The 23179-nt window shown below is 35.1% G+C and overlaps 1 protein-coding gene across 1 annotated transcript in view; it reads left to right on the top strand.

Annotated features, from left to right (window-relative positions):
* Positions 1-23179, top strand: part of ABCA13 (ATP binding cassette subfamily A member 13) — a 155151-nt gene that overhangs the window by 89042 nt on the left and 42930 nt on the right. Inside the window, exons 31-34 of the mRNA XM_072851592.1 lie at positions 4524-4632; positions 14835-14889; positions 15485-15662; positions 19075-19190. Coding sequence (XP_072707693.1) covers positions 4524-4632; positions 14835-14889; positions 15485-15662; positions 19075-19190 — 458 coding nt within the window. The remainder of the gene's footprint in view (positions 1-4523; positions 4633-14834; positions 14890-15484; positions 15663-19074; positions 19191-23179) is intronic.

Here is a 23179-nt window from a genome sequence, read left to right as displayed (position 1 = left end):
TATTTTTGTATTCAATGCAAAACAGATTTGTTAAGAGGAAGTTGTGGACTTTCCAGGTTCCAGATTAGAATATGAAAGAAAGATGCTTCTGCCTTTAAATTGTTTTATGGGGGTATAGAAACTAGATTTTATTTGCTCTTATAAAAGAAGAAGAGAAGGAACTGCATAAACAAGCTCTATCCCAAAAACCATTTGGGGACAATGTTTTAAAACAACCACGTGTTAGAAAAACATACAGATATTCTCCGATCCAATATTATATCACATTTAGTTTTGCAAAATCAGTGCCTGTTTGCAATGCCTTTTCCATGTAGTTTTGTTAAAATCTATCTATCTTATATACTCACCCTACTTTAATATGTATTTTCATTTTGGTCATTTGTGATCTCCCTTCTACCCCTAGATTTCTTATAGCTTTGAATGCCAGTTCCATCAATCCTTCATTAGGAACCTGAAGTCCTAGAGGATTGCAATAAGATGTGTTTTTCAGACTGCTGTTTTTGTCCTATGTATCTTTAATCATTTTAGACTCTTGTTTTGACATGCCTGCACTGTGGTTTTTGTCAGGGTCCTTTTTTTTTTTTTTTTTTAAATGTCTTTGGCATAGAGCTCCACCTGCCATCAGCACAGGGATAAATTACAGTTATAAGCTTACAGTGAGTAAGCTTCATATTTCAGACCCAAAGAAAACAGTGGATTAGATTTATAAAGGGCACTGTGTTATCTAAAATACCTCCTAGAAGTGGCTTTCAACAGATGCAATGTCAAATTATTGCATTAACCTTTCAGTAATTAATAACCAGACTTTTACTTTGACCTTTCAGGTTTGTTCATGAGACAGTGAATGTACCATTTTCATAGCCTTGTATGAAAGAAAATGAGAAATTTGCATTTGAAGAGACTTACTGTACGATTCATTTAATTTTAGAAAATTTCTGAATCTTTATACATTATTCTCCTCCACTCAAAAAGCCAACAATTTTTCCAGTTCATATTGAAAATACTTATTTAATACCTATTTTACTTTACCTAACCATACTATGCTGTATATACCGCATACATGGTATATGCATACACCCAGAGAATGTGTATGTGTGCGTGCACGAGAGAGAATATATCTACCATGTGACAAACGTGGCTGATTAAAACCATTGATTATTGACATTCATTGATGATCACTGCTATGTGGCAAAAGCACAACTCCTCCTCAAATTTTTCATGTTTTCATGACTGTATATTCTTTGCTTTCCTTTGATAATGTGGGCAAAAAGCATTCCATAATGATTTCATAGTTGCTGTTGTTTATAACATAATTAAATATAGGAAGAACATGTGGTAATTTTAAATAGTCCTGAAAGGCAATTTGTACTGTTTATGTGGCATTCTGAAGTGTGCATTTTTCCAATCTCAAAGCTTGGGATTTGAGGCTTTACCGTACAGTAATAGTATAAATGTCCAGAGGAAGTTACATCTCTCCAGTCTAATACCCCTTCTCTCTGCCTCCCCGTCATGAATCTGGTCCAGCAATGCTTAGGGGTTTCCCTGCCCCTCCTCACCCTTTTTTCTTGATAGGCCATAGGTTAGTGAAAATGTCAGTCTAGCATTATTCTGGAATATTAACGGCAAGCAAAAATGGTATGGAATAATGGAAAACACGTTTTTACAGAACTTATATCTAATGTGGTGAGGGGATGTGTTTTTCCTTGGGAAGGAATTTTATCAACCATGGATAAAATAATGAAAATAAAAATTAATCATCTTAATCTATATATTTTTCCATTGCTCATCTCTTTTCTGCCCTCTGTAAATAATTACCTGTGTGGCACACAATAAATATGAAAGATATTTCGGCTGGAACTAATATTTTTCCTTTTTTATATTTTTACCTTTGCAATCAATTTAGAACAAAACACAATACTTTAGAAAAAAGAGCTTAAGTGTCTCTTCTGATGAAGTGAATAACCTCAAATGTCCAAATGCCTCTTTTGCCAGATTATAAACAATTAAATATCCAGCTTCAATTTGGTTATTTCCTGGTGGTTTGATTCAGTTACATAACATAGCTTGAAGGAAGAATTCTAATTAATGTGTGGGATATTGAAATGTATTGTTACACACAATGCTCTATTGAGTTTTTTGTATTTTCATTTGAATATTGGTCACATTATTATATTTCTAAGGTGTTCTGTGAACACTTGAGACCTTCCCCCTGCTTCAATTAAATGAGGTTGTGTCATCAGAATTTTGCTTTATTGTTTTCTTAATTGCCTATTTTTTTTTCAATACAGTGAACACAATTACAGTGGAGTTTTATTATGTATGTATAACTTTCTGTTCGGCACAAATCTTTTTTAAAAAGATGGAATAAGAAATGGGTGTGTGGGAGTGTGAAAAAGACTGGCTACCCTTGATCACTTGTTTATGTTTCTTTGCTCTGGTTGCTTTTTGCACAGGAGACCCAGCAGTGCAAAGATTTGCAGTTTTCCTCAGGACACTTAGGTTCTATTTCACTTCATTTCTTTCAAGAACTCTCTTGTTGATTAAAGAATGGGACATCTAGTTTGTGTAGTAATTTGTGGGAGTTGAACTGGAGGAGAACAAAGGAGTTGCATATGAGTTTGCAAAGGGGGAAAAAGTTTGGGATTTGTTCTTTTCTCTTTTCTTTAAATGTGGGGACATAAGATGCTGTTGAGATTTCAAGAAGTTGTGAAGACCACATAAGGAAGAGTAGAGTATGTGAAAGCTAATGCAAGCAAGAACAGTGGTAGACCAAAGCTGTTCATTTTTTAAATAATGACTAACAGAGCTTATGGGAAAGAAGATTCAAGAGTGAGAGACATAGGAGAAATGACAGTGGAGCTCAGAGTGGTGTTTGAAAGCATGTTATACGATAGACAGGAGGAAATTGAATGGACAATTAGAGTGTTGTAAACCTTGCCTCACAACAGAGTACAATGTGGAGATCCAAACAAGTAGGTAGTCAGAAAAATAAACCAGAAGAAAATAATTATTGAGAGAGGGAAATAGAAATGAAGATTAGACAACCTGCACTGGGAAACGTAGAGAAGAACGTGGCAGGAAAAACAGTCAAAATCTGGAACTAGTGTCCAAGTAAGGATTGTAGCTGAATACTACAAGAAAGAAAAAAAAGAATTACCTGCAAGTAAATTAAACAAAAAAATCTGGAAGTTTACGCCAGTATCAAGAAGAGGCACATATATATGGAAGAGCACTAGATGAGAACAGCATCAGAGTGATAAGAAAAGAATCTTTAGGGAAGTTTCCAAGATATAACTGCGTAGATGGTAATTTTAGAAAGGATCTAAGAAAACTGAAATCCTAGAAGAAGGGTGTTAAGGCAAGAAAGAACTATATTAAAAACTGTGCACTTTGCAGTATGATTCAGAATCCAGACACAAAGTGAGAATTGCCCAGCATCAACCTGAGATGTACAAAATGCAGATTAGCAAATAGCTGATATCAAATAGGGAAAGGTTAAGACTTTTTCAACTGTATAAGCAAAATGGGGAAATGAAGGGTTGCTGTGGAGTGAGGAATGGATAGTAATCAAAGATGATTTTAAGCATGTCACTAAAACGGAAAACAAACATACATAATAATTTGACATATTTTCAGTATAGATAATGTGGGTTCAAAGGCACTATGATTAGCAGTAATGAGGCATAGAAATGGAATCGATTTCCAAAGGCAAAGCAAAACTCAAACCTCAGTATATTCGGTTTTGGGACACACCAGGCTCTCAGCAACAATTCTAGCACATGGAAGTGTGAATTTTGAGTATATTTATCAAGTTGGGGTGATTCTGCACGATTTGAGGATAAAGTATATGTTACAGTAGAATTGCTCCCCTGCGCTCCTCAGAGAGACTGGCTTGCCTTGTCTGCCTTAAAGTTTGTCTGTATTCATTTCCTCCATGCTTAAGAAACCACTGATAATTGCTTGTTGAAGGTGGAGACACAGCTTTGTCCTTTATGAAATAGTTTCATACTCACCTTGTAAACAGTGCCTCCTTGATTCTTTCTTTCCCCACTTTCTAGGGTAATCTGTTCCTAGATATTTTATGCCGTGTGTCACTTGCAGGTATTATTTAGATAAGTCTTTTTGGAGTTTCAATAATGTTCTCCACTCGTAACACTAGTTTTGCTCATCTTTTTGTATTTTCAATTAAATTCGCAAATGTTATTTTTGCATTGTTTTTCCTCTATTTGTTCAACCAAATGTGTGTCAAGGAAGGGACACAGTGTTCCATTAAATCAGAGAATCTCAATGTAATAATTAACATAGGTGTACAGCTCCAACATTAGAAAACAAACTGCTGCATTCTGTTGAAAGACTTGTACAAATTAACTAATTCTGTCCTGCCTAGTTCACCTTCTTCTATAAAGTCGTGTCATAACAGGAGAATTAGATATCTTTATGCAATTCTTCAAGGTATGGGAGCTTTCAGATCAGCATTCAGATTCAACTCATTTTTGATTCACAATTTCCGTTCTCTCTTCCAGGTGTGGTACAACCAAAAAGGTTTCCATTCGCTGCCATCCTACTTAAATGAACTCAATAACTTCATTCTGTGGCTGAATTTGCCTCCTAATGTGGATTGGAAACAGTATGGTAATAGTCCTTTAAGTCTTTTTTCATATCTTTTGAAAAGTAGTTTTTAAATAAACTAAAATAATTTTAAGTATGAAAGCTTTTCATAGTATAAAGTAGGATTGCAGAGTCACACATTTCTTGGGAAGATTTGAAAGTGGAACTTTAATTAAACAGAAGGTTTGTTTGTGTGAAGAATGTAGTGCACAATAAGGTAAGATTTGAATTTACAGCTCACTATGCCATATGAGTTTCTTACAAAGGATATTCCTGTAGAATAAGTGTAAATTGGTTTGCTACACTTGGGATGTTAGTCCCTGTGAAGCCACTGCTAGGGCTTGCTTAAATGGGATGATTAATGCACAACAGAGTATGAATTTATAAATTTTTTGTCACTTTACTCCATCTCCTTATGTAAATATCCCCGGTAAACCCACAGTATCCTGTAAATTCACATTGCAGTGTGATGTTCCTTAGCATTCTGTTGCTCAAGGAACAGAAGAGGCTGGTATATCTTATTATTGTATATAACAAAATATATACAATAGTATATAAATTATTGTATAACTATTGTATATATAAAAAACCAAAAAATAATATATTTGACATTTGAATTCTGTGATTCAGAAATCCTTGACCTCTAGAAGAACTAGTTAAAATAAGAATTTTACAACCTGACTTCTTAAAAAATGACTGCAGCCAAAGAATCAGCTGTTAACACAGGTGAACTTTTAGGATGTTGAAATGTAGTTTGAAATCTGGGCTTCATAGTTCAGGCTAACTTCTGTTTATTCCAGTTCCTTTCATTCTTAAGGTTCTGTTAAAGAGGAATTAGTCTGGTTTAGAGAAATTTAAAAATAGCTTATGACCAATTTTTAAGAGTTTTTGAAAAGGTAGGATGGTTGTCTATAATGGTAAAATGATTTTCAGTGTGTTTATAATGAAGAAGGAAGAAAGAAGACAAAAATCAGTGAAAAAGGGGAAGGAATCCTGAGTATCTGAAAATAGAAATTCATTAAGGAAAGTTTCCAGAATGTCAATGAAAAAAGAATAATTGCTTGCTTTCAAGATGGCTGGGGTTTTATTTTTCTAAATGAATTATGAGAACGAATCAAAGGTAATGTATTTCTGCAGAAAGTTTGAATGAAATGAAATCAGGTATTTTAATGAGAATTTTTAATAGAAATCAATTTTTAATCAAGTTTCCTTGCACTTCATGAATAGTACTGATGCTGGCTTGTTTTCTGTAGCATTAGATATCCAATTCCGGAACTTAAATGTTTAAGTACCCTTACTTTTATATCTGTCATGGAGAATTGGGGATTTACCATCCAGATTACAGTCAGAGAAAATTACCATTGTCCCAAGGATTGTGGAAATGTTATGTTTTATGTTGTTGCATGACATAGAAACACAATAAGCAAAACAGTGCTTAATAAATATTTGAAGTCTTGGACTATCATCTACACAAATATGGGCTCATTATATAATCTGGCAGAATATGTTGGCTAAGTCTCTGCAGAAGTAGAGTTTATGAACTAGGAAGCAGTTTATTTATGTGTATATCTGTTGGAGAGGTATAATAAAGATGGATTGATCATGCTCTTGAGACATAATGCAGAGGGACCTGTCAGAGAAATCCTAGAAAGAGAAGTTATCTACCTATCTGTGTGTATGTATATGTGTGTGTTTATGTATATGTGTGTGTACACATATATGTATACGTGTGTGTGTATATATGCGTAGAGACAAAAGCATATGTATATTTTATTAAAAAAAAAAAAAAACACAACAGTTTTCCCACGCTATACAGGGCAGTTAAGCTCAGTTCACTTTGACTTTTTAACTATCTCTTATTTAAGGATACTGCTCTGATGGAGAAGAACTATTTATATGCTTTTCTTATTAAAATGGTAATATGTAGTCCTGTAAATTAGCAGTCAGAAGACTACATACTGTGTTTCAACACTGAAATCTATTATTTTAGATTTTCCCCCCCCCCTTGCAAACTCTGTTTATATGTAAGGTCAGTTCTAGAATATTATTGGAAATTGCTGTGAGGAAGCTTGTTAGGATGTTGCACAAATGTAGCTTTGTAATTCTGACTTGCATTAATGCCATATTTTTTTTTCATAGGATAACTTCTTCCTGTCAACAGAACCAGTGCTTCTGTATTACTTTTAAGTGACATAAAAATAATTTGACCCTTGAAAAAGGAGTTTGAGAACACAGTCTTTCCTTCCTTCACAAAAAATAAATCTTGCTTTACTGCAAGAGACTTACTTCAATAGGGCAGAGCATTACCATGGATGCAAACAGAGTAGCAACTACTATGATATTGAAACAACCTTGAAAGAGGTCAACAGCTTATTTAAATGCTCATATAAATACTGAAGAACCCTTTCACTTAGCAGTTATATCCTGTGGGTATTTCTTGAGCACAAACCCAGTTGGAGTTCTCCCAAATTCTCTGGAGGAGGGAAGAGTTATTACAGACAGTGTGCCTAGTTCTACCTGCTTTGCTCACGGGGACAGACCTAGTAACTTTCATAGGAGATCAGTAGTAGTGGTCCCAGTTTTTGACAGGTTTTAGTGATAACGAGCTGAGAAGGAGGCTAAATGCTTTTGTCTAATGTCTTTTCTTCAGTCAAGAGGATACAGGGAATATAGACTTAGGATTTTGTATGAGAGTTTGAAGGAAGAAGTTGTACCCAAGATCCAGAGGACATATGCTACTTTACACTGATTTATATCCCAAGGAATTTGTATCTGTTCAAAAAACTGAAAAAAATTGATGATTGTTTCTCTTGTGTCAGTCCAAGTTACTTACTCTTGATCATCCTGAGAATGCAGAAGCAGGAAATGATAATTATTTGGTGATCAAAAATACTTCCTTTTTTTTATTGTGTAATCTGAGCTTCAAATCCTTTCTTTGCAAGTAGAGAGATTTCTCTTCCACCCCCTCCCCCATATGGAATTACCAGTAAGCTTCTCTGAGGATGCTTGGAAAGTTACAATGTTTGCTTCTTGTAACTTTCAAGTAAAGAGTGGTATGGTTGTTGAAGAAAATGTGTGTGCCAGCTGGAGGTGCAAGTAAATAGAGTAACAGAAGTTAGCCAGATTGATTTACGTCAGTTTATCATAGTTAATGGATTGGATGTCTATTTTGGAACAGCAATTCAGGAATCCTTCTTATATGAAAATAGCTCATCTTCTGTACCATGTGGATAGCCACCTCTAGCTTCATAATCATGTAAATCTCTGTTTCTATTGTGGAAAAAAAATCTAACTCATCTGTCTTACTGGAAAGGAAACCAAATACATTATGTTTTCTAGTGGGTTATAAATTCAGTGTCAGATAATGAAAATGAACATATTAAACAATTAAAAAAAAGTGAGAAAGACTATACAACAGAGAAGGTAAGATGTACTGTTTTTTTGTCAAGACCCTTCCCCTCTGGCTGGTCTGCAAGCTTATGTGAATGATGTTTGTATGTTTTTAAATCTCTTTCTGAAATGCTGCATTCCTACAATTAGATAATGTAATTGTGAGCAAATACAAAAATGGAATAATGAAGTAAGAGGAATAAAAATCTAAAAAGCAATATTTTTTGTTCAAGTTTAAGACGGAAATTCTGATCAAGTAAAACTACATTATTTTTCACACCTAATTGTATACAGTTGAGTCAGAATGTGTTTGTCATGCTAGAATATAGGGGAAGGACTATTACCTACTCTTAAGGTAAGGTTATATAAAGAAAAAAGGAGTGGTAGTCATCTGTAATGATGTCTGTAAAGTACAGTGGTCAAAAAAAGTTCTTACATCATTACTCAAAGAACAGAAATGTATCAATATAGAAAGGCCTTATGCAATGCAGCTGCCCATCTCAGGACTTGTATTGAAGTCATTGATTTTTTAAAAACCTTTCATGCTAGGGCTCATTGTAAGTATTCATATAGCATCTTCATGTATTTCAGATTCAGTTCTTCAAAAGAGCTGAAGGGATCAAGAGACCCATTTTCAGCTGAGTTTTGGTGGAAAGTGACTGTATAGTTTCCTGATTGCTTTGCAAATTGTAACTTTAAACCTCTTTTCAAAGGAACCTGTGAAATGGCATTTAGTAGGAACCTTCTTAACCACATCTGGTTAGTGGGGGGGAAAGTAAAATATAAATCATTAATGAGGGTGCTGCCTGTGAAATTCTCCATAAAATATAAGTTGTAATTTTCAGTAAGTAGTAATGTCTCATTTCATACAAACAGAAATCTCATCATAAATTTTAAATGCCCACAAAGAAGAGCTTGTAAAAAGTGTGTATATGTATATATATGCTACCTCCATTTTTGTTATACATACTATTTTATTTTATTCTAAACTATTTTATTCTAATCTGAAATAAAATGTCTGGAATAAAGAAACGTAGATTGGTCTTCTGTTCAAGTCTGTAACAGTCATGATATTTAGAATTAGTAGCACAGATGCAAATTGATCTATGTACTCAAGACTCGGCATGCTACGTGACAGAAAGAAGAGATATTTTACAATGGAGTGCCAAGAGACAGGCTCAGACACACCCAAAATACAGTGCAGAACCGCAAAAGATACCTAAGCTCTGTTTAGCCTATGGTGATGGCATACAAGCTTGAAGACCCTTGAGATTTTTTCCTCTACATCTCTCCACCCTACACTGAAAAAGTACTTCTTGGTTCATATCACTGTCCTTATTTTTACTGCAAAACCACAGATTTTGTAACGTGTGATTATGTGGAAAGTTACCCAGGCAGGATGGACTGGGCTACCCGTGCCTCATGTTCTTTATAACCTACAGGAAGGAAACATTCCAAGTCTCTAAGACAAAGCCAAATTGCATGTTGCTTTCTTTTCTGACAGATGGTCAGGTGGTTTAGTTTTGAAATAGAAGATTGAGAGCACTTTCTCTTGAAGGTACAGTTTGCAGACTGTTAATAAGATGGGGAAAGGTGTCTTGAGTTGTGCAGCTCTTCTGAATGGCAAAAGGGCAGGATTTTTCCTACTACAACCAAGATGCTGTTCATTTCAAACATCTGTAATGTGGATGCATTTTCCTTTTTCCTGTGAACTGTCCTATCCAGAATGGAACAGGATAGTATTTTATTCTAGAGAATGTCATAATGCTTATAACATTTTATGAAGAATTTATTTCACCAGGTTAGGGATTCCTTTTTAACATATTAGAATATAAAATTAGTTTAATCAAGAACAGTGTAAGGAAAGGAATAGGATTGTTCAGCCGGGAAGGGAGAATATTAAGGGGAAATCACGGAGAAGCTGAAGAGGGTACAATTAATTGTTTATTGCCTTTTCTACTATCAAGCATGTAGCATGGAGCTCCTAGTGGCATTTCCAATGTAAATACTACCTCCCGCCCCCCAGCTGGGTTATTAATGCAATTTATAGTTAAACTGTGAAGCTCCGACTACTTCTGTCCTCTTTTCTCCTTACTAATGTGGCTTGCAGGACTGGTAAAAATGCCCTCGTTTCTCAGTTGTGTAAAGATAAGTCTTTCACTGAGCAATACAAGAGATAGCAACTGAGACTTTTACTTAAAAAAAAAAAAAAAGAAAAAAAAAGAACATACAAAAAAAATGTTGTGAACTGTAGTCAAAACAACTGAGGAAAGAAATAAAAGAAGTTTCTTAGCTGAAAACGAGCTAAGAAAATATATTACCAAAATAACTTGTTGCTTGTGCTCTCTGTTGGAATTGACATCTGGCTTCATTCCTTTTCAGAACTATACATGCACATATATATAAATTAACATGTATAAAGTCTTGTTTCTTTCTTTGAGATGCCCTCCTCTTCACCCCACTCTAATTAGGGAAATAGTCCCTTGCATTTTCAAGCTCTTCATTTTTATATTGGAGAAGGTTAAAAGATCTAAGAAAGTCTTGGCATCATGGTGTTCACTTACTCTCTGAACACAACATTAAAACCTTGATATAGTATAAGGATCTCCATGGCCACAGGTTTTCCTGTTCTTGAATTGCTTATGCAAGGCTTTGGAAAGATTGGAATTGGGGGCTATCACAATTTTTCACCTGTGCCCGTAAAGAAGCCTAAATTGTCACTGTAAAAATAATGTGACCAACTCTATGCCAAGGACATAGACAAAGGATGTTTTAGGACAATTGGGAAAATTCTCTGATTAAGTCAGGAGAATATAATGGCAATCTGTAGATGTGGAAGAAATAATTTTATCTTGAGAAATTTATGAAAAGGAGCAAATAGTTAGAGCTGAATTATATCATCTTTGTTGATATTGCCTGTCTTGTTTTTCCCTTGTGAATACTGATTTGGTAAAATTTTCCCTAAAGGCTGCTCGCACAAGCCTGGCAAATACAATCCTTAAAAAAAAATCCTTGCATAAACACTATATACATCTGTTTAATAGGAGCTTTGTAATTTAGAACTTCTTGGTTTATCTGTCATTTATGGTTTTTATTTTAAGTCCTCAAAGATGGTATTTAGTTTTCAACTTAATGAGCAGCATTATAGCAGTTTTACATAGTAAGAAGGCATATAAAGGCAAGAAAGCATCAATAAGTACATTTTACATCATGCTAACAGTTGTATTGGGACAGAGATATATGTAAAGAAAGATGGACTAGGTGGTTAGGAGAAATTTAGGAAGGGATAGATTATAAAAGTACACAGAAGGTTTTTTTTATTAAAAATACATATACGAGCAAGTAGTATATATCAAATGTGTTGTCTTATTTTGCTATTAGAAGATAGTTTATCATTGACTCCTCTTTAGGTTCAAGGGAACTTTTTTTTCCCTCTGTGAATTACAAGCCAGTTGGTTGGCTTTATATAAATTCATCATCTGTTTTTGGACAATAGTGGGGAGGAAAGAAATCATTATAATAAAAAACGTAGCAAATGCAGAAGACCCTCATGCTCCAGACTAATTGAAAAATTTAAAATAATGAATGAAAGGCAAGTATTATATTTAATACATTGATCGAATTTTGAATTCTAACATAGAACTGAACTTAGCTTAACACGGTCATACTTTGGTTAATTGTAATTCAGCAACCCTGGGAAATTTAATCTCAGTTGTGTGTGCAAATTTTCAAAAATGCAATCCTGTATTTCATCTACATGGTTTGAATGAAAGTTGACTGTAGAAAATGGTTACTACTTTTAAGAAGAGCAATTACTTTTCAGGACTCTTCCACTGAAGGAAATTAATTCAGTGCAATTTGCTTTTTGATCAGTACTGTATGATACAAGACTGCAAGGAGCATTATGCTATTTAATGTCGTGGTTTTTTTATTTCACCCAGCAATTATCTCGTTTTCACAGTCTCTGTTTTTTCTGTACTAGAGAGTTATAGCAGTGTATTTCTGTGTATGGAACCCAAGTCAACTGCTATAGACTTTTGTTTAATGGCAATACAGTAATCAGAAAGTTTTGTTAGTTTCCTCTTGGGATCTGTGTACTTAGTAGGGACAGGCCATAGTGATTTCAGGAGAGAGATTATTTCCAGACTCATTAAGTATTCCTGAGCAGAAGTTATTCCTTGTAAAATATTTAATGTCATTTTAGTCATTGTTATGTTTTGCATGTTTCATTAATTCCCTGTGGGTCTTTTTGAAAAGCTTCAGCAGTGCAGGTGGTCTTCTATAAAATTCATTGACTAGGTTCTCAAAACGTACAAGTGGGCAAACCTATGTTTATGAGCATGAATTCATTTGCACAGGAAATTGCACAAGCATGATTTCATAGCTCTGCTTTTGCTAGTGCATATTCTTCTCACTGAATACAGCAGATAGTTGATAGCAGTAGAGCAATGGGATACGATTCAAATCAGCCTGGATTAATTAATGGTATATAGTGGAGAACCTTCATGAATTCCTGGCAAACTGCCCCAGTTCTGGACACTTTATGGGCAATAATTCTCTACCACAGTCCATATGACAGATTTACCTGTCTCACAATTCTGGAAAAGGGATATGAACCACTAGGACCAATTGGTCTCCAAGTCTTGGCATTTCCTGATCATGGGTAGTATTTTAAGATTTTCAATCTCTAAAAATGCTACCCCTTGCGCTGGAGCAACTTTACTGTAGGATTTCTGTCATCTGAAGCTTGGGGGAGGACAGCTTGGTTAGAGCATTCAAATTCTTGATCATGAAGGCAAGACCTTGACAATTGTGGGAAGATCCTCTATAACTAGAACTTGGCTCATGGCCATAAAAGAGGAGGGCTAGAAGATGTATGTCTGCTCTTTTTCATTTTAGCTGAGCACTACTGAGTACAAGAAGCACATTTCATGTTGTTAACTTCTTGTTTTGGTGCTTCTGAAATTATCAGGATTCCCATTTTCCAAAAGCTCTCCTCCATTGTAATTAGATTGTCTGAAAATCAGAAATTTTTTTTTTGTTTTTTTTTTTTTTCTAACCAGATCTGAAAATAAGTTCAGGTTGGTTTCAGTTTGTCTGTATGGTAAAAATCTGGTTTAATTCTATTTTTTGCTACTAATTTCTAACTCAATAGAAATCCTATACTTCAATAGAAATCCTATTTACTTCGTATATGTATAGGAAGTAAAGACATTCTTTCTTCTCATATGCACACCTTTATTCAACCATTGGAAAAGCTTAGAAAAAATTTCTGGGAATGAATCTTCTTTCCTTTACATAAATGGAATTTCAGATAATACTTTATTCCAGTCAGAAAAAACAGTTTTCTTTGATATGTCAGTTTTAGCTTCAGAACAAATAGCAGCTATTGTTTGAAAAATTAATGGTGTAAAAGAAGAACAAAGGAAAATTTTAAACAGTCCCTCTAGGCAAATTACATGAAAGACTTCTGCAAATAGCACATATATCTACTAGTGATAAATCAAAACCTTATTGGCTTGAATCTTCTTTTGATTTGTTAACTACTGTTGGGCTTCAGTGTACAGCTTTTAACTGTATTTGAAAAATCTTTACCTTGTACTAGTTTTGTGTGCAAGTTAATAATCATCCTCTGTTGTTCAGCTTTTACCCCACAGTGACTTAGTGATGTTTACATTATTTTGGCTTGAAGATGAGGAATGCAAAAGTAAAGGGGCAAAAATAAATGTATAGATATACTTGGTAGGATTGCACCTGTTACTGGAAGGAAGACAGTTTTTATCTCTACACAGCTGGACTCTAACAAAATATGAAAAAATATGTTCAATTAAGTGGCACCCTGCAAAGTCCGTTTAAGGCTACCAACAATTTATTTATTTGCCAAAGATACTGGGAAGATTATAATTGCTGTTAGGATGGATTTTTTTTTTTTTTTTTTAATTGGGAACAGCATAGATTTATTTTAGATACTCTAATCAGATAGTGCTGGTTTGATCTCACTGCAAGAGTTTCCAGTTGGTATTATGTTACAGCTGGCACACCTGTCACGTACACACACAGAAATAAGTCAGGAAGAGCATCAAGACCAGTTGGACAGCAACTTTTGCACTGACATGGTTTTGCACCCTCCCCTCCCCCATTTATCTTCTTTTGCTTGAAAAGATAAAAAGCAAAAAGCCACAGTTTTTGTCCATAAACTACCTTCCAATTCTGAAGTTCAGTTTTCTAGATTGTTACAGGCTGGTTGTACCAAGTACCAAAATAAACTTAAGAATGCACTGCCTACTCAGGATTTTTCTTGGTCTCCCAAACCAGGTATCTTTTTAATTTAAAGCTCTACAGTTTCATCTGAGGTGTGCCTTTTTTTTTTTTTTTTTTTGGTGAATTTAGCTAAACAGTTTTTCTCTGCAAAACATCAGCAATCTAAAAATGTTTTTAGCAATGATAAAATACCAAGTATATAAATTTTGGTAACAACCTACTTTACTCCAGAAGATTAGGTATATGAACAAATTCCAGTTTAGTTTTTTTATTTAGCCTCTTCTGTGATGTAGGTCCTGCAGCAATATACAACATTGTTGAACCCATTTCTGCAGTTCAGAATGCAGAAAAGCAGCTGTTACTTATGTTTATTCATTAGATTTTGGTGGATCCAGACTCTGGAAATCACTCAACAGGAGACAGTATTTCATTTGGCAGCTTGGTGGTTGACCTCTTTCTTATTACGTATTTAGCCTTTTCATTCATCTTGTGTAATAAGACGTCAGCAGCGTACTCTAGAACCTGAAGTCCTGATGTAGCATTTAGTATTTCATAATTTATTTTTCTTTTCACAGGGATCACACTCTACAGCCAACCATATGGAGGAGCCTTGCTGGATGAGGACAAAATGTGAGCAAACTCTCAAAATATATAAGAGCTGCAATGAGCAGAGAGTTGAAACTATTAATTTAATAAGCATGTATGTTGCATGCAATAGATGTGACTTGATAGATGCAATTCAGTTCCACTGAGTGAAATATTTTTTCTAGTCTGTTGTTTATATGTCAAGTCTACTGTTTATATCAGATATGGTTGCATTATTTTGTAGAGAAAAATACTGAATTTATGCTGACTGCACTTTACAGAGTGTTTGTGAGTAGGTCATGACATTTTCAAACAGGTTAACTGCTTTAAATGATTGTCAAGTTTTTAAATTTTAATTTTCTGTAGAGGGGAAAATATTTGCAAAACTTCACTTTACTATTCAGACTTTAAACACATGCTGTGTTCCGTAACTCACGTATAGTTTTGTAACTTAACACATCATCTTGCTCCTGTTCTCTAATTAGATGTTGCCAGTGTACAAACATGGTGTTTGCAAACAGGATTAAGGTCCTAATGTCTCGTGTTGTTTTGGTAAGAAGTTGGCATTGAAAATGTTTGGGTTTGGTGAGGGTTTTTTCCCTGTTGTGTGTTCATTGTGCCATTTTGCTTTGTACCATAGAATGGAGAATGTTCGTCAGTGTGGGGTAGCACTGTGTATCATGCTGGGGTTCTCTATCCTTACCGCATCCATTGGAAGTGCCATAGTGAAAGACAGAGTATCTGGCACAAAACGCTTGCAGCACATCACAGGCCTCGGTTACAAAACTTATTGGCTTGCTAACTTCTACTATGATATGGTATGTATCATGTGGGGCAGCATGTGTTCAGGTGTAAATTTTTAACTAGTTTGTCATAAATGAGCAAAAGGAGATATGGTCACAAGACAGGTGAATAAGATTTGAATTGTGCAGAGCAACAGCTCTTGGCTGTCATGTTAACAAGCATTGGGACACCATTCCTACTTTAATACTGTCAGATAAAATTCTTTAAGGCAAGGATTGTGTTCTTCGTTTTCCGAAGTTGAATTGTAAGGTAAAGCATATGCTAGCTTTAGGTACCTACACTATTTTACAAATAAAAGGAAGCTGGCTAATCAACCTAGACAGAGAGAATCTTCCGCAGAGCAGTTCTTAGCAGGAGTTTCTGTGCTTTGAGTTGCCACTGGCAAAATCTTTCAGATTATTGGAGAAGCCTGAAGATACTAGTCAGCTACTTTAAAGGCATAATTATGTTGTCTGTTGGTAGGTAACATGAGAGATATTAATAACTGGTACCTTTTATTTCTGGCAAGATAGACAGTAGAAAATATTATTTATGAATTCATATATACAGAATGTTCTAGATCAGAAATGGGCGAAGTCTCTGTCCTGAACGCTTATTTTTCTCATACAAAATAATTTCTACCATTGTTAACATTACAGATAGTGATGTCTGCATGCAGTTCATAAACAAATCTGAAAATTTTCTCTTCTTTTGAAAATACCACAAAAGTTATTATTTTTCCCTAAATCTTACCCTTTTAATCATATGTAAAGACAGGAATGCCACTGAGACCTGACTTTGGCAGGTTGGATTTAGGCCAACATAGTTAAATGAAATAGGAATTTTTGCTTACCTTCTTCAAGCCTGAGAAGTTGATTTCTGTTCAGGCCAATAAGCAAAGGTGGTGCAATAAAATTATCTTTCTCAAGTCACTGCTACTCCCCAGTCACTGATTTTTCATCAGCTGTGTAATGGAGCTTGTTTTGATTCCATTTAAGCATGAATTCCACAAATTATCTTCAAATATCTTTTTCAAAGGTGAGTCTTTAAAAACTAAAATTAAAAATTGCTCCATTATATATGTGTATATATATCTGTCTGTGTGTGTGTGTGTATATACAAGACAAACATATATGTCCCTAACTGAAAGGCTTTTTCATAATTCAGTTGTGATGAGGCTTTCTATAGTATTAGTTGAGTGTTTGGCCGGAATTTGAGATTAGGTCATCTACTTCTGAAAGGGATAGAATTACTGTTTTTCAAGAACTAGGGCGCTGTGTGTTGATAGTTCACTTCTCAAAGAAGGTGTTTTGGATTGGGAGATTGGTTTCAGAGGCAATAGTGAGCAATTGGAGTCAGCTGGATTATTCAAAAGTAAAAAGATTCCTGGCCCCAGAGAAGGGACTTAAAACTTTCTGCACCTTGCTTAACGCACTGGGTCATGGAAGGAATGGCTGGGATCTAGCATAGGCAACACAAACATGAACTAGCCTGGTCAGGAACAGAGATTTTTGGAACACTCTCTGTTCTCATTCAGACTATTCTAAATCTGAAACATTAGAACTTCACCCATCCATGCTTGAAATCAGGATTTTCACACTTGAGCAAGCTTGAAGTAAGAGCACATTTCTCCAAACATTATTTACTTGGCCAGTCAATCTTTGTATTCCTTTTTCTGTGGTGTCAGATAAGAGAGCTTGGTTAAAAACTCAGTCCTTCATCATTCAGTTTCTCCTTGTGCAGCAAAGTCAACTCCTCATTATTTTCTGCCAATATCTTCCTTTCAAAATGTTCTCACAAATTCAGCACAGGACTGCATGATCAATCATGATCTGGGAAAGAACAGATGCTGCTTTAAATGCTAATTGTGCTGCAGATCATTTAGGGACATTGAACACATGAATATAGAAAGTGTTAAATTTGAAATCCCTCTACATATTTTAAGTATTACAGGCTGTGTCCTGCATTATTGGTAGCATAATCTTTACTATACCTGCAGAATTATTTGATTTATGAAATTACTGTCATCAGAATCAGGCTGTTCTTACTATATTTATACATGTGAATGGTATTCTTTACTATGTTCAACAAATGGAAAATGTGTAAGTGCTAAGAAAATTTCATGACAAATAGACGTTTTGTTCACATTAAGCTTGTGACACTAGAGGGGCAAAATTAAGGTTATTTTATTTGCGCATGTCCAACTTTTATTACACACCATGTTTTCAGGTGAGATTTCTAATAGAATTTATTGTTTAAGTTATTTATTTATTGCTAGAAAAAAGTCCCAGGTCTGTTGAAACATACTGGGACTCAGATGTTTTGTGACTTCTCTACCATATTTTTTAAACAGCTCCTGGATAACTGAAACCTAAATCTGTGGAGTGGTATGATATGACATTTGTATATGGCACTGAATAAGGTACATTGTGAACAACATAAGAACATTACATTTGTCTACATTTCACTCCATTGCCCTTCTCTTAAAAAAAGGTCTGTCTTCCCATTGGCAAAGAAGTGATGCCCTCTGGTTTAATTTTGAAGAGATTTGCATTGTACTTCAGTATGAAAGTCCAATTTTAACAGTAAGGATGTTGTTCGTCTACACTGAATATTTAGCTAGACCTTGATTTGTTGCCTGTATTGCAGTTGTATCTCAGTTATATTAGGATAAGGTTAAATATTATTTAAGCAGAAATAGAGTCACTGCCCTAATGAGCTCTGCTTCAATGTACAGAGCAGGCAGACACTGAGAATGGAACTGAGCACAGATTTTCACATCTTGCCATTGCTAGTTGCAAGCAGAACCCGTCTCTCTTGAATACTTGGATATGAATCCCCTGTACCAGTCACATCCTCCCCCTCTTAAGTATTTGGTTACCATTATGTCAAGAGACCAAACAGAGAAACTACTTTCCCTGTTGGCTGTAACTCTTCGAAATATTATGTCTGTTCCCATTAAAAGTTGTCATTTGCTTCATCAGCACACATGGTCCTTCATTAAGGTTCCTTTTTAAAATTGTACCCTTACTATTCTCCTATGACTGAAGCACCAATCAGTGAAACTGCTATTTCTGAATCCAAGACTCTGTATTCACAGTATAATTTGATGTTTTGTAGCAATGGTCCCATACGGACTCATTATCTGGAAGAGCTAGCTTGTTAAATGGATGTATTGGAAAGGTCAATAGAAATGGAATTAAGGGGAATATTCTGTAGTCGGATTTTATTTTGTCAGGCTGTTTCATGTGTATGTGTGTAAAAGGGGCAGTTTCACAGCAAGTGTGGACTATGAAATCTCAGAGCTCTTCTCCCTAATTCTTCCTAATTTATTGTGTAATTATATTGCAAATATGGAAAAGTTAATCTGTAAGCCCTTCTATGCTAATAAAGTAAGACCAGTAAGAGATGCTCACCTGCTAAGTGCCTTTTTTCTTTTGTTTCTAGCTGTTTTACATGGTTCCAGTCACCCTGTGTGTTAGTGTTATTACTGCCTTCCAGCTATCAGCCTTCACTTTCCGAAAGAACTTGGCAGCCACTGTTCTCCTGCTGATACTCTTTGGGTATGTGATTGGAAATGCTACTATGGAATTATAGCTTATAAGAAACAAACAGAAATCTTTAGACTTGGTTTGCACCTGCTGCTGGATGCATGATTTTCTCTCTTTGGAAATGATTATGATTCAGCAAAAGATAGTGAGAAAACAGGCTGGAACATGAGTTTGAAAGTTCCATGTGGAAGGTGGAGGGAGATTTGCTCACGCATTTAAAAAACAAAAAGGAAAAAAAGAAGGACTGGAAATGCCTCAGAAAATACTCAGCCTCTATAACAATAATTTGCTGTTAGAAACTGATTGTATGTTATCTTTCAGAAAATGAGGGAATAATAACGTAGTCAGGTCAGAATTTCAGTGCTTAGCCGTGCAGAATATCATCAAGAAGGTAAGAAGTGGCTGTCTTTTATTACAGTTCTACCCATTTTCTGTAGTTCTGTAATTTTAAATAGCTCCAGGAATTTATATTTCCAATGAGAAGTCTATCCAATGTGGAGTACTGGGCTGGTTGGAGATTTGTCTCCAGATAGTACTGTGAGAGAAGAAAGTCCTCCCATATCACCCTCTTGCTTAGTTTCACGTGAAAAAACAGTTATAAAAAGTTAAAATAATTGGTTAAGCAGAGGATTGATTTCTCTATAGAAATAAGGCTGTTGAGCCCTGGGCTCAATCAAACTAATGATCTGTCTATTCTGTTCCTTTAACTCTTCCTATGTGCAGTCCCAGGTGATGTGAGAAATGCTGAAGTTGAATAGTTACAGGATAAGCATTCTGAGAAGTTGTTTCTTCCTTATCTCAAGCAACTAGTTTTTGCTACCTTTCTAGGGGGGAGTGCATATCTTACGAGACAAATGTTTAGATAATGAAATATAACAGCTCCATGAGAAAATGACAGGGAAGGAAAGTAGAAAGAACCTTCTGCAAGATCAGGACATGTTCTATTCCAGGAAATGTCTCAGATAAACACTAAAAAAAACCCCAAACAACTCACTGTATTTCATCTTGAAACTGTTTTCAAGATCCCATGCCTCCAGCAACTCCTTTTTTGGAAAACTGTTTCAGTATCTCCATAGCTGGATGATTTCTTTGAAATTCCAGCCTAAGTTTATTTGGAGCCATACTTCGTAATTCTCCATCATCAAACATCTTTTGCAAGCCCAAACAAGCCAAGTCCTCTCTTGTAAAAAGGCCTTCCCATTCCCTGGATAATTCTATTTATCATTTTTGCCTATAACTCCAGTTTGAGCTCATCTTTCCTGGGCATGAGTGGCCAGACCAGTATGTAATATTCTAGAGGTCATGATGCCAGGATCTTGTAAGTAACTCAGATTAAACATCCAAAGATCATACTTTTCTCCTCTTTATATCACTCTTGTCTTCCTCCTCCTTCCTTCTGCACTACTACCAATTGATTCATTCAAGTTAAAGGCAAAAATTTTTATCAGGCTTAGTGCAAAGACTTCACACTACTAAATCTCATCCTGTTTTTTTTTTTTTATTACCTTTGCAACTGTTGAATGCTTCTTGTAATCCAGTTGCTGTGACCCTAGTGTAAGAATAGCCATCTATAGAGATCTTAGCCAAGCAGCAAATGAACCATACAGTACCTATTTGTATGTTTGCTGAAGTCATGACATGTTTTCTGTGGTGTGCTATAGGCTTTGGTCCTGCCCACAGTGTACTACTAAATCCCAGGTGCTAAGAGTTATGCTGGCATTGTTTTAACCAAAATGTTGAGTTAAAGTTTGGATATTTCAGAAGAAAAGCATTGACTGAAAAGCTGGACTGTCTTCTAAAAAGTTTTTTGTTGACTGCAGATGCAGCTTAATCATCTCAGCATAATCCCTCCTGTGCTGTTCAGCTTTGGCAGACATTAACAGATATTATAGTGATTTGTAACAAGAAGGTGTATGTATTCAATGTGTATTAACATGTATTAAAGATACAATAAATGTCAGTCAGTAAGTTTAATGTGTCTCAAGGACACTCTGATAAATTTCAGAGTTGCCACTCTTTCTAGTCTATCCTTTACTCAGCCTAACTACACAGCAAACATGATGAAGCCTATCGTCGTCATTTTATCCTTCCCCAGTATTGTGCATGTAATTCTCATTTATCTGTATTCCCTAATGCTTTTTTTCCTTTTAAAATTTGATTTTTCTCTTCAGGGTACACTTTTGCAGCATTTCTGTTCTAGAATAGAGATAAAAATAGCCCAGTTACATGAAAAAGTTAAGCTCTCTGCCAGAAGGGGGTGTGCTTGAAAGAATAATCAACAATTACCTAGTGCGCTACTTTAAAACTGTTTTCTTTTAAAAATATAATGGTCTCTTAACTAAACTGCATTCTTTCCTCTTTTAGCGGATAGCAGAAGTGTTTTATAGTTCAACTGCTTAAGCACTTTTCTCCAAAATGCTCTATCTTTGATACTTACAAAATAACAAATTACAGCTGAAGCTGAAGGAAAAGAAAGAGTTAGGATAGAAATGTAGGCGTGACTGGCAGCTACTTTAAAGGTTGCATTTGAACATCATACAACTTTAGTATTTGGAAAGTCTTACTCATTCCTTAGCAGCTATAAGCAAACAAATCAAATTGTGCTTTCATTTACAGCAGAGTAATAACACTCTAAATCATGTCTCTTTTCTGAGCTGTTTCCAAGGATGGACTTGTCTTGTATTTACGTTATTGTAATTCAGAGCAAAACTTAGAACAGTGATTTTAGTATGTGCATGAAGGGAAGAAAAGATTGTGTGATTAAGACTGGCAACAGGATGCTGAAGGGTGTAGTGTGATCTTGAATACTTACAATCTTCATTCGAGACCCAAACATTAAGTCATTTAACCTTTATCTTCCTGTAAGCTGATGATAACATCACTATTACTTCACAGCAGGATTTGAAAGTTTGTTTCTTAAGGTAAAGGATTTTGGAATTCTTAGATGAAAAAAGTTAATCAGTAAAGTACACAATACTGAATTTAAAAGGGACTTTTATGGCTTATAATCTAAACTACTGTTTAATGCAATGAAGAAGTGAATTCACAGTTTTTTGGCTAGTTACTCTTGCATTGAGCTCACTATTAATACATATATTAATACTATATAAGAAATATTTATATATACAACTATATATATACACATATATACTTATCATCATGCAATGGTGTATGCTGATACCTATGCTCCTGCAGTCTATATACTGTTTGTTTGATAGATATGTCTTGCGCTATGTTGAATAGAAAATAAATTTCCTTTACATGACACTCATGCTGATCAAATTGCCTGGGCAATTTTTTTAGCTCGGCTAGCCATATCTTACTCTTTATAAAAAATATGACTGCTCCATTTTGGATAGGCGTCATTTGACTTGCCAGAATGGAGGGTGCATTCCCTCCTCCTTTAAAGATTTGCATTGAAAATGATGTAGTCACAGACATGTTGTCTTATCATTGTGCTATGAAGTAAATGTGCACTCATTTTTGATGGCTACTACTCTACTAACTGATAACCTGTTTTATGTAATAACAATGCTAACATGATCTCTGGCAAATTTCAGTTCTCAGATATCACTGGCACAAATATTAGTTCCAGTTCAAGGATTAATGTTTTTTCTTTTTTTTCTCTCCCCCCGCCCCCGCTCACTCTCTCCTTCCTCTTTTGGTCTTTTTTCTTTCTATGAAAGCCTCTAAGAAAAGCTGATTGCTCAGCATCCATGATTTAAGCTTCAAATATTTGGTTGTAATTCTAACTCTGTGTAAGAGGCTTGTTGAGATGCATGGTTTTGCAATCATTCAGAAATCAGGGTTGGGAAGTTTCTGGAACAGTGAAAGTAAACATATGCAGTTGTTATACGCAAAAATGGATCATATCTACCCATCACATGGCCATAGCTCTGTGTACATCTATAGAATCATAAGGCAATTTGATAAAGAAAACATATCCCAGATTTGTCCTTTTTTCTCAGTTGGTCAAAAGACTTGTTTGCATATCTTAAAAA

Source organism: Ciconia boyciana, chromosome 2, assembly GCF_034638445.1.
Source record: "Ciconia boyciana chromosome 2, ASM3463844v1, whole genome shotgun sequence".
In the NCBI taxonomy this organism is placed as follows: Eukaryota; Metazoa; Chordata; class Aves; order Ciconiiformes; family Ciconiidae; genus Ciconia; species Ciconia boyciana.
The sequence above is the reverse complement of the archived record's forward strand: the minus strand, read 5'-3'. Positions and strand labels throughout refer to the sequence as shown.